Here is a 12,284-nt window from a genome sequence, read left to right as displayed (position 1 = left end):
CACCCATTCAACTGTATGTGTCTGTGATTATTGTCAGGACAGAAAGCACAGGAAGGGTGGTCAACAGAGATAATGGAAAAAATGTTGGCCAGCATGGTGGAGACAGTTTTGTTGGTAACAGTTATAAGTTTATGTGGTAATCTTTAGAGAGGAGCTAGGTGACTTAACTTAAACCTCAGGAACTGCTTTTGTTTAAAACTTTCAGACCTTTGATGTTAGAGACTGGGGTGCCAGCAGTGTAAGGCTCCCGGCCCACATAGCAATGCACCAGCGATCCCGACAACGATATGACCTTGTCAGGATCGCTGGTGTGTCACTACATGATCACTGGTTCACTCCTCTTTTTTACTTTGGATTACAAATGTGTAAAGTTGCAATGTTGTTATTGCACTATGTATGTTGTAGGATATGTTTGTAATTTTGTTTGAACAACAATGTTGAAATATGCCAAAAGGCCAATTTGGGCCATTGCCCAAGTTTTTCATAGGGCAAGAATATGTTTGCCTTACAAACTAAAAAAAACACCAAAAAAAAGGCAAAAGTAAAAATTTGGCAACTACACTTTACGTCTCTCTCTTAATTGTCCATACCCCTATCAAAATACACTTACCAAATCAATTCAACAGTCATAGATTCAGAAGGGGTAGAAATATATATATTTTGACACACATCAAACCAACACTGCCAACATAGATCCAGCATGCTCTTGCCAAGAAGGTTCCCCCTGAGGTGCCATAAAGTAATTAATGAAAATATCACGCACTTTGAGAGATCGGTCTACGTTGATGGTTGATAGGTGGTCTCACCCTACGCACATTGTCCGGCCTACGCACAACACCAGCAGAGGAGGAAAAATCATGTATCCTGGTGAAGTTATGAAGAACCACACAGGCTTTCACTACTTGATTAACATTTTGTTCACTCAGCTGAATGGCAGACTGGAGTACCCGCCATTTGGCACAAAGAACGCCAAAGGAACACTCCACCAGTCGCCGAGCACGTGATAGGCACAAGTTAAATATCCTGCGCCTGTGGTGAAGGTTGCGCCGGGGATATGGCCTCATGACATTGCACGTTAACTGAAACACCTCATCTGCCACAAGGACATAAGGTACACATTCTTGAGTGGAGCCTGGTAGCTGGCGTGGTGGTGGTAGATCCAACTGGTTGGTGCGTAGCCGCCGAGCCATAATGGAAGTATTGAAGACTCGAGTCTCCCGTCCTTCCATAGGCCCCAATGTCAACAATTATAAACTTGTATTGAGGGTCGGCCACAGTCAACAATACAACAGAAAAGTATTGTTTATAATTGAAGAATTGGGAGCCAGAGTTCGGCGGCTTACGCACCCAGATATGTTTTCCATCAAGGGCCCCAATACAATTAGGAAACTGGCATTCCTCCTCAAAGTCCCTTGATATCCTCAACCAGTCTTCCATCCTGGCCTCGGCCATGACGACTTGATGGAGTCTTGTCCATATTTCACTACATGTTGACCTGACTATGCCAGACATGGTTGATCTTCCAATCAGAAACTCATGGTGTAGGGCAGCATAAGACAGGCCAGTGGACAGGAAGCTGAAGAACAACAGAAAAGGATGATTGTCGAATGTACACATTTACAAAACAAACAGGTCCATACATACCAAACCTGGTAAGATTTCAGAGCAAATAACACACACATCTTGCTTTGCACAATGAGTAAGTGATATTCAATACATATTCCACATAACATTCGGGTCTGTAAGTTGAAACATATGTGGACTAAGATGAGGGCCTAAAACTTACTACAAGAAGGCAAAAATTCAAACTTTGCCCAACACATTATGAACATAGAGAATGTGGTTGTGTAGTACATACTGTATTGTGAGTAGAAGTCGCTCCTCTGCAGATATAGCTTTGCGCATCCTTGTGTCCTGAAAGGTTATCCCAGGGCGCACTGTCTCCAAGAGTCGATCAAATGTTGCAAGGCTCATGCGACAGTATTGGTAGAATTTGACAGGATGCTCCCACAGAGAAGAATAGAGGCAGTGAAAATTAACTCTTGTGAGTCGTTGCCTCAAAAGTGGATGGACCCACATGCGTCTCCTCCGCGGATCCACTATCACTGGGTATGGTTGGCCAAAGCGGCGTGACAAAAGCCAGTTGAAGAGAACCTGCTCAGTTGTGTTGAAAGTCAGACTGTCTGCCATGTTGCCCATACAACAGCAACACACCTAGTGAAGGCAAGGTCACAAATGGACAGAATGGAGGCTGCCACCTGTTCCTGAGCCAATAAATAGAGTGCAGGCTAATGATTTAAATAGTTAGCAGGCCTCAAAACCGTTAAATGTCCATTTTGCAAGGCTGCAAGAAAATCTCAGCATACGGATGCCATACGGATGCTCACATGCACAAAATACGCGACCGCACCTTGCTTACGGATGACATACGGAGCACTGTTTACAGGTCATTCATCCGTATTACACCTGTAAACTACGGACCGTATTTTGCGTCTGTTAGTGTGACCTCGGCCTAATTCTATTTTTTACAGGGATATGGTACCCAGAGCCCGGAGGCCAGTTTCCTCTCCTCTGGACCGTGGGTACCATCCGCAAATGTTCTGCTTTTCGCATGTTGGGCACAGTCACATGCGGAAAGTAAGTAAAACAATGCATTGCTATGTGTGCGATTCCGCACAAAGAATTACCATGCTGCGTATTTTTCCATGATGCAATTGCACTGCAGAAAAATACGCATTAGCACAGCATGTGCGGAATCCCATAGGATTGCATGGGATGCTTTTTTTTTTTTTGCATTTTCGCAATATCGCGCATTTAAAAACGCCATGAAAACGCAAAAATAAGCGCTATGTGTGAACACAGCCTTACAGGCGTCCCCTCGTGTCTGGGGCAGCCAGTGCGCGCCGCTGAGTCACCTGATTCCCAAAGGCAACCGTAAGATTCGGCCACCCCGGAAAACCAATACCAGTACCGGAGAGAGCTCTGTGCAGCGACCAAACCCCGCCAAAAAACAACCCGAGGAGCGCATGCGCAGAACCTCCCCCCAGCAACCTCATCCGGTACTGTTTTCTAAGGCGGTGTTCACACATTCAGTATTTGGTCAGTGTTTTACCTCAGTATTTATAAGCCAAAACCAGGAGTGGGTGATAAATACAGAAGTGGTGATGAGTCTCTATTATACTTTTCCTCTGATTGTTCCTCTCCTGGCTTTCACTTACACATAGTGAGGTAAAATGCTGACCAAATGCTGACCGTTTCTACTGACGACTCTGAGCTGGTGAGACAGGCCGCGCCGGGCGCCACATAAGGCCTGGGCGGCGGCACCAGCCTCACACCAGACAAAAGCTGGGCGGTTAAAACATTGATTGACACAGCAATGAACCAATAAAATTACGGATCGTTAATGGGCGTCACCAACGCGATGCCCACAGGAAGGGGGCGTGGCATCATCGATCCTCCAATCATCGATAAGGATCGCATTATGCTTTAGCCATTCACAAGCGGCAGAAATCGATAACGTCCAATAGGAAGAATTCTGGGCGTGTCCTGACGGAGTGAGGGAGCGGTTTTGTGTTGGTTTAACCCCAAGTCAAGGAGATTTCCGCTCTTTCTCCTTGGTCGGTCCAGCAGGGAGGAAGTATCGCAACATCGGCACCATGCACAAGTCTGAGGTGAGGTAATCGGGAGCGGCGGGCGTTCCGGGATTGGGTAGGCGGCAGCGGCGGTTTTTTATTTTTCTTATCTCCCTCCGTCCTTTCTATGTGCGCTGCTTCTGGGGCACGGCAGTGCGGACGCCGCTGGTCAGCGCTGTTGTATTAGTAGCTGCGTGTATTACATGCAGTTTGTGCTGTGCGTTCAGCAGCCTGGGCGCGGAGTGAGGGTCGGTGACTCAGCAGGCGTGTGGGCCGCCTTTGTCTGCCGCCATCTTGTGCGGCCTAGTCGTCTACTCCACGTGTGCTGCGGCCTAGTCCCCGCTGTGCCCCCGCCGCGCCCTCTACGCCACACTGCACAGGCCGCTATTGAATCTTATTACCTCTCATCTACTAGTCCGTGGCCACAAGGCACAGTACAGCACAGCCAATCAGACTAAGAGTAATTCACAAAAGCCTCGTTCTGATTGGTTGCAGTGTTGCCTTATTCTGTGTCCAGTGTTCTGATTGGTTGCTGCCTGCACTGTCCTGTATATAGGGTCGCCTCTCAGGGATTGTGATTACAACGGTTTTCTCTTTATTTCAGTCCCCTAAGGAGCCCGAACAGCTCCGCAAGCTCTTCATCGGAGGCCTGAGCTTCGAGACCACAGACGATAGTCTCCGCCATCACTTTGAACAATGGGGAACCCTAACAGACTGTGTGGTAAGTGGCGCCAGGGCTGAGGGCCCCAGAGATGGCTCACATGCTTCTTCCAGGAGAAAATGGCCATATTTGGATGTTTTTGTAGGGATTGTCCACTGCACTACTACTCAGGAGACAGCCCCTCCTGAATCTGCGCATCCTCCCAGTAACACTTGTAATCTCCGGTGCTGTTCCAGCTGTGTCTGCACTGGATCTTCCGGGGCTCGTGTGACATCACCATAGTTCGCCCCTGTTATGGTCCATAACATACCCTTGCCCCATACTCGAATGGATTATGTAATAGATGACCTTAGTACAGGCCGCTGACATCTGATCATGAGCATCTGCCGGTCAGATGAAGGGGCTGCAGGGCTCAGTGAGCGCTACACTTTTCCCCCTGTACATTTTGTCTACATACTGCCTGTGCTGTAAACTGCAGCTCGTCTCTCTTCAGTGACACATTGCTGCGATGCAGAGTCACTAATATCTAGATCAGGGCACAGTGATCTTCAGTGCAACAGCTGTTGTCAAACTACAACTCCCAACATGCCCAAACAGCTGAATCACCGCCTGTGGCTGTCATGGAATGCTGTTGGGGGCACAATAACAGCTGAGGTGCTGAAGGTCACTGATTCCTGATATTGGAGGTGTTGAGGTAAAGCAGAGGAGGCTGCAGCCCCTGTGATTGGCTGGTAGGCGGCATTGTGGATCTGATGATGGCCTGTGCTAACGCTGGACCATCCATCTCTGACCTCATTAAACCCTCTTTTGGCATGCATTCGGTTCAGAAACCTCTATGAAGGATTACCTGATCTAGTGATGTTGGCACTGTCCATGTGGCCTTGCTCTGACAAATGGATGAGTGCCTTTAATTGGTTCTGGTTTTGCCACAGACATCCTTTTTTAAATCAACTTAAATATTTTATTTTAGGTTATGAGGGATCCAATGTCAAAGCGGTCTCGTGGCTTTGGCTTTGTCACATACATGTCGGCGGAAGAGGTTGATGCAGCTATGGACGCCAGGCCTCACCGGGTGGATGGTCGCGTAGTGGAACCTAAACGTGCTGTTTCCAGAGAGGTAATTGTGCCGTCTTGTATTTCAGAGGTGGAGATTGTGGTTTCTGCCACTTGATCTAATAAGATCATGTTTTCTAGGACTCTCAGCGGCCTGGAGCACATCTCACAGTAAAGAAGATCTTTGTTGGAGGTATAAAGGAGGACACAGAGGAAGACCATTTAAGAGACTACTTTGAGAAGTATGGAAAAATTGAAGTGGTAGAGATAATGACAGACCGAGCCAATGGCAAGAAAAGGGGATTTGCTTTCATCACATTTGAAGACCATGATTCAGTTGACAAGATTGTTAGTAAGTGCAGCCATTCCCGATAACCTTGCATATACTTTATACTGTTTTATTTTTGTTTCATGCTTACCTGGTGTCTTACATCTTGTAGTTCAGAAATATCACACAATCAATGATCACAATTGTGAAGTAAGGAAGGCACTGTCCAAGCAAGAAATGGCATCAGCCTCTTCCAGCCAGAGAGGAGGTGAGTTATCTGCTGGGTTTGGTTACTTTGTTGTAGTATCACTGAGTGCTGGAATACTGTCTCCTCTGCTGTAGACATCTCTGTATCCTGCATTATCTAATTTGGTGCCTTTACCAGAACTGTTGGGTTTTGTAGTAACAAAGCTGACTTCTAACGTTTGGGAAGGTGGCTCTATACAGCTGAGAGTTTTAGGACAAGTCCTATTGAATCCTCTTTCCATGTTGACCTTTTACCTATGTTTCTGGCCAAAATGCCACTTGAAGGACTTGTTTCTATTGACAGCCTGTCAATGTGGCACATTGTTTTGCACATACTAGCCATGGAAAGAGCAGTCCATGCTGTTATAGGTACTATGCTATGGGTCATGTAGTAATAATCTTTTTATATAGCGCCAACATATTCCGCAGCGCTTTAGTTTTGCACACATTATCATCATGTGAATCTTTAGAAATCCATTAATGCTGTAGTCTGTCACATTCACATATCTGTAGTTTTGTCCAAGTGTGCCAATCAGGCCTAGCGGGAATTTCAAGCCTTTCAGCTGAATCTGTGACAACATTGTTAATCTACTATACTGTTTGTTTAGGTCGTGGCAGTGGTGGAAACTTTGGTGGACGTGGTGGCAACTTTGGTGGGAACGATAACTATGGGGGACGTGGAGGAAACTTTGGTGGCAGGGGTGGTAAGTACCTTGAGTGTGCTCATGGTTAATTTGTAAAAAGTTGTCTTCCCCCCCAACCCCCCCCCCCCAGCAAAGAAATTCAGCAGACTTAGCTTTCAAATGCTGCTGAGAGCTCCTGGAACCTTCCCAGTTCTACAGATTGCAAAAGCGAAGCCAATTCACAATGTTCTGCAATGAAATCTGCTGCAGAGGGAGATCCTGTGGGAATGTATGCAATTCTGTTCAGAGACTTAAAGTGTTTTTTCTTTAGGTGGTTTTAGTGGACGTGGTGGATATGGAGGCGATGGCTACAATAATGGGTTTAATAATGATGGTGGTTATGGCAACAGCCCACCTTATGGCGGTGGCAATCGTGGATATGGTGGAAACCAAGGCTATGGAGGCGGCCAAGGTGGTGGATATGGAGGAAATAGCGGTGGATATGATGGTTACAACAGCGGAGGAGGAAGTGGTGGATATGGTGGCGGCAATGGTAAGTAGGGAGTTACTGAAATAAGTGGGTACAAGAGTCTTTCTGCAACTTGTGCTTATTTTAATGTATTTTTTTAGGTAACTTTGGCAACAGTGGCGGAGGTGGTGGTGGTGGTGGTTACAATGACTTCGGCAGCTACAATAACCAGTCCTCTTCCAATTTTGGACCCATGAAAGGAGGAGGGGGCAACTTCAGTGGAAGGAATTCTGGACCTTATGGTGGTGGCAGCAGTGGTGGTGGTGGTGGTGGTGGCGGCAGCGGTGAGTAATGAATATTTACAGGGGGTGTTTTTGTTCTCATATCTGTGATGTAGAGGAGGTATAATGGCTGAGACAGCTTCTGCATTTCCCTTTCATTCTATTTCTTAATGGCAGTGATATTTTGGAGATTCTCACTTTTATTTTTTCATCTTTTCTCAGGTGGCTATGGTGGTGGAAGTGGTAACTACGGTGGTGGTGGCAGACGGTTCTAACGGAGGTATGTTCAGAAGTCAGTTTGTCAACTTGTTCTTACTACACACAGAATAGGAAACTGCCATAACATTTCACTTTTCAAAGTATGTGCAGATTAACATACTTGTCCCATATTGTTCAACAGGAAACAATGCTTAGCAAGAGAGGAGAGCCAGGCAAGCGACAGGTTACTACACAAGTTGAAGTCAGCCAAGCACAGTTGTGGCAGGGCATAGCTGCTACATGAAGAAATGTTAGCAAATCAGAATTACGTTTGAGGAAAACACAGGACTGGTTCATGATTTAATTATGAAGATTTTGAGTTTTTCTGTCAAGCATTCCTAGGAGTGGGTTTTATTGTATAGGACTTTTATATAAAACTTTTATTTTATTTTTTTCTGTTCCCAAACTGTACCCTGCATCATGACTTTAATAAATGTGTCCTTTTTTAAGAATGCTGTAGGTTTTTTTTTTTTTTTTTTTTTTTTTTTTTTTGGGAAGGGTGGTTGAAGTTTATGCAGTTTTGTCTGGGTTGACTAAGTATCCTTAATGTCTACTTCCAGACAAGTACTAGAAAATAAAAGTACTGCAGAAACCATGCCTGTACCGATTTGTTCGGGTGACCAAGGGCCTCGACTGAAATTGGTCCTATGATATTAAGAGCCTTGTTGGCTTTGAGGCTAGTAAGTAAAGCTGATAGAGGCTATTGACAGGTCACCATTGTGGTTGAGCTCTTCTGAACAGTGCATGTACCTTGTATATTAAAAGCCTTGAAAGACAAGCAGACAAAGGAAGCTAGACCTGTTGTATCATATACCAGGTGAGCTAGCATGGCAATGGAAGATGAAGACTGCTAATGGGTCCAGTGACTGATAGCAAGACAGATGTATGGTCTCCAGCTCAGACCAGTGCTGCTACTTCTAAGCATAGCTGACATCCAGTAAGATAAGATCACATGTTTTTACAACTAGCAAGATAAAAGGGATTCCTCAGCACATCGGAAGGAGGCAGACCAGAGTACAGATCCTTCATGTTAAGCCTAGTATGCAGTACCAGCCAAAAGGGACAGTTTGTTGCCTTGCTTGTAGGTAAGAACAGAACTTTCTTATGACATATCTCTGTAATATCAGCTATATAGGGTACTTTGCATAGTGAGTTATCTTCTGTAGAAGGGAAATGTACAAAGGAATTAAAGATAACTTATGGTTGAAACAAATGTCAATTTTGTCCTCTGTTTAAAGGAATCTGTCTCAAGGTCCGGAGCCAAACTTGAAAAGCTGATCAGATTCTGTTGAACTTCCTGCTCATTCTGGCTTTTGGGGGGGGGGGGTCCTGTGGGATGGCCTTGCTCCTCTGACTATTTAGTCAATCAGTAACTGACTTGACTGAACTTCTAAGCTCAGAATGAATTGAAAATTACATATTCTACCAAGTCTTTTCCTGTAAAGCTATATGAACCCCATGCTGATGTATGTTCAGTACACGGAGCAATTCTTTTGGCACCCCCGATCCTCAGTCCCACCTACTCTCCAAAAAATTATTAAAACATAAACAATAGTGAAATTTTGTCTCCTCCATCCACCACCTATAATTCGTGTAGTTTTCAGTTTGTTGAATGGAGCTGGTCTACCTAAAAGTCTCCCAAAGCCAGTCTTCCAGTTGTGGGTGGAAAATTACATTTGTCTCTTGGAAGACTAGGAGGGAAACTACAGTACAAAATCACCCACGTAAAGGGTTAATTTAATGGTTTTCTCAAGCTCTGAAATACTGACACGTGGTGTTCAATGAGACAAGTTCCTTAAGTGCAAGGATGGCTCTTAAATTCAAATGGAACCGGTCATGTAAAAAATACAAATGCTATTAGCATGCAGAGGGGGAAAGTCTGCAGGTTAAAGCATCCTGAAGCTGTGTGACTGCTGCACTGAAAGCCTGGCTACTGGGATGAAATTACCTTTATTCCTCATGGCAGCCTTAAATTTTCAGTCAGGGGTGTGGCTCTGTTCACCGCTCAGTACATGTGTCCGAGTGTTTTGACGTGCCCGCCGACCGCACGGGAACGCCAACGGGCACGTCAAAACGCAGTCGGACACATCCGCATACAGCACATGTCCCTGCGTACCCAATGTTAAAGGTAGGTACGCAGGCTGCATTTGGAAGTAGGTGGAGCTTAAGGGTAGTACACAGACCAGCCAAATGCTCTTGTGAATCTGGCCTTGCACCGTTCTGTGGTCCACTAATTCCAAAAATAGTGAATATTTGCTGAAAGTACAATACACATGGAGGTGTGACTGATAAGTATCCTCCTAGAAGTCCACAAAGAGTTGTGTATTGGACTTAATGGGACTCAACCAAATTCTCTCAATTGGAAATGGTGGACATAAGGTTTTGACCTTTCATATATCTGTATCGGCACCCAAAAAAAAAACCTTTCTGAGGCAGTCATTTGGGAAAACTGGATGCATGAACGCTAATTTGTGTCAATATTCATACTGGTGGCTCACATTGGCCAACATAATGGCTGTAGTGTGTGGTTCCCCCCCCTTTCAATGTCTGTTCCACTTGAACGATTTAAGGTTTAGGCAGCGTTATCTATAGGTATTACATCTGCAAGTCTTTGCTATAGATTATGCAGAACAGTGTCATAAAGAATATCTGAAATGTACATTTGTCTGAGATTCAATTGTGTGATCTCTCACAGGTGATGCTTCAACACCTGAACACGGCGTGCACCTGATCTGACTGTTGAGCCAGAGTTTTAATGGACTACAGAACATACGGTGAGATGTGTTCTCCACCTCTCCAACCCCTGCTTGTATGAAACAATCTATGCTCCTACAGATCCAGTAATGTCGACACTACTATTCTTAGTGTAACTCATCACTGCAGCCATCAATGTTGCATCAGAGCCAATGTTCAGTCTGATAATGTAATAAAGGTTAAAATTAAACAAAAAAGGAAGCACACTATAGTGCCATAGCATGCAAATATGAAATTTCATTACTGCATTAGAAATATGAAAAAATGGCCATTTCATGCGCTAAGCCTTCTCAATTTGTGTACCTGGAAGCCACGTTAAGGCGTTTCTCATTTTCCAGGATCCTAACCTAATGTTAATCCTCACTTAGGTTACCATACAGGTGAAGACTTTAGTCTAAGTGAGGATTGGCATTAGGTTAGGGTCTTGGAAAACAAGAAATGCCTTAACGTGGCTTCTAGGTACACATAAATTGGTCATTTTATGCACTAAGCGTTCTCAATTTTTCATATTTCTACTGCAGTAATGCAATTCATATTTGCATGCTATGGTGCTACAGTGTGCTTCCTTTGTTTGTGTAGGAGTTGGTGACTCTAGGTTAAGCACTTGGTTTATGCTTGGATGTGACAGTTTTTTTGAAATTTGCAATAAAGGTTAAAGCCACCTAACTGCTGCAGTGCTCACTCAACACAACAATGTTTCATGACCTGCCAGCAATAGTATTGCTGACATTACTGAAGGTACAACTGCAGGAGGAGAGTATGAATTATTTTTATAGCTTCTACAATGCCAGGTAAGCATGGCACCCACTTCTCCTCTGACAGGTCTTTAGGCAGGCAATGTACAGTAGTGAGCAACCTGTAATATTCCTGATAGTATAATTGAATGTTACACTTTCACATGCACATGAAACACACTGCTCTCACCCAGTATACCTGAGCTAATTGCATGATATAGGATTATGAGGCAGTCAGGTCTGGAGGCCCAACGGTCAGTCTGAACTGTTTCGTGGTCCTAAACAAACATAAATTTACCCCAGAATAACCATTGATACTCCTACTTCTTGCATCAGACTGGTGTGTGTCATACTATACTATGACTCGTGCTGATTGTCATATTGGGGCTCCACTTTGCTATATTTATATTGTGGCTACCATGAACCCTGCTGTTCTGTTCAACACCTGGATGCTGGGATGATCCATCAATTGCCTATAGACATGTAAGAACACATGGCAGTTATCGCCTATAAAATAAAGGGGATGATGTGGAAATTCAGTTATATATGGAGGTCAGATTCCTGCGTGTTTGTGGCTGGTCCTACAGATGTTAATGTTACAGCATCATTGTCACTAACAATTTAGAATTTAAAATGCCATCACTTTACCTTGTCTATGTGACCCTGACATAGACTTGTGTCTTTCTGCTATTTAGTCGGCACTAATTTTCCTCCCTTCTTACAAGAAAGTTTCATAAAATTAAGCCCTGTTTGTAGCTATATCTTTAGACCTGTCTTTGTAATATGTGAAGACTAAATGTTTTACAACTTTCTCTGCAGGTGATGTGAACTCCAGGAATACCTGTTGTATATTTTGTACAATTTTCATATTTATTTTTTTAAATAAAATTTTAATCTTGTGTATAATTTGTCTTCAGTCATTGTCACCTTAGGTAGCAATGTTCTGCATATGTGTTTTTGGCCTCTGAAAAGAGCCTAAAGACTTCTGACTGGAGTATACTGAGTATTTGTACAGTGACCCCTGATTCCTTAAGACTGGTTTGTATAAAATATATTACAAACTAAACCCTACAAAATCCTTGATATATGCAGTTGCAGTCCCAGATGCACTATGCAGATCTTTCGAGAATAGATTCCCCCTTTAAGTGGATCCTGGATGGTATCCCATACTTAGGAATTACACTAACAAGCTTCCAAAATGTAGTGGATAATCTAGCTAAAACTATTAAATCAGAGTTAGATAAACTTAGCGAGAATCAACATCTTTAAAATGGTAATACTTACCAAAATTATTTCTTTAGGGAT

The 12,284-nt window shown here is 44.0% G+C and overlaps 1 protein-coding gene across 3 annotated transcripts; it reads left to right on the top strand.

The window, feature by feature from the left end:
* The first annotated feature begins 3,514 nt into the window (after nt 1-3,514).
* Nucleotides 3,515-11,885, top strand: LOC141049643 (heterogeneous nuclear ribonucleoproteins A1 homolog). 3 transcript variants are annotated; one of them, XR_012220405.1, is made up of 11 exons: nt 3,515-3,671; nt 4,237-4,353; nt 5,264-5,410; nt 5,488-5,698; nt 5,787-5,882; nt 6,469-6,564; nt 6,815-7,036; nt 7,114-7,296; nt 7,456-7,513; nt 10,187-10,265; nt 11,799-11,885. XR_012220405.1 is itself a non-coding variant. In XM_073546267.1 (10 exons), the coding sequence occupies exons 1-9, from the start codon at nt 3,657-3,659 to the stop codon at nt 7,506-7,508; spliced, it is 1,140 nt and encodes a 379-aa protein (XP_073402368.1). In that variant the 5' UTR covers nt 3,515-3,656; the 3' UTR covers nt 7,509-7,513; nt 10,187-11,885. The 3 variants fall into 3 exon arrangements, 2 of the variants coding, with proteins under 2 accessions (XP_073402368.1, XP_073402367.1); XM_073546267.1 differs by having other exon boundaries at nt 10,187-11,885; XM_073546266.1 differs by lacking the exons at nt 10,187-10,265; nt 11,799-11,885 and adding an exon at nt 7,634-7,943.
* Nucleotides 11,886-12,284: the final 399 nt, after the last annotated feature.

The sequence above is a fragment of the Dendrobates tinctorius genome, unplaced genomic scaffold, assembly GCF_039654945.1.
Source record: "Dendrobates tinctorius isolate UK_male_01 unplaced genomic scaffold, ASM3965494v1 ptg000145l, whole genome shotgun sequence".
In the NCBI taxonomy this organism is placed as follows: Eukaryota; Metazoa; Chordata; class Amphibia; order Anura; family Dendrobatidae; genus Dendrobates; species Dendrobates tinctorius.
Note: the sequence above shows the minus strand (reverse complement) of the source record. Positions and strands in the feature narration are given on the sequence as shown.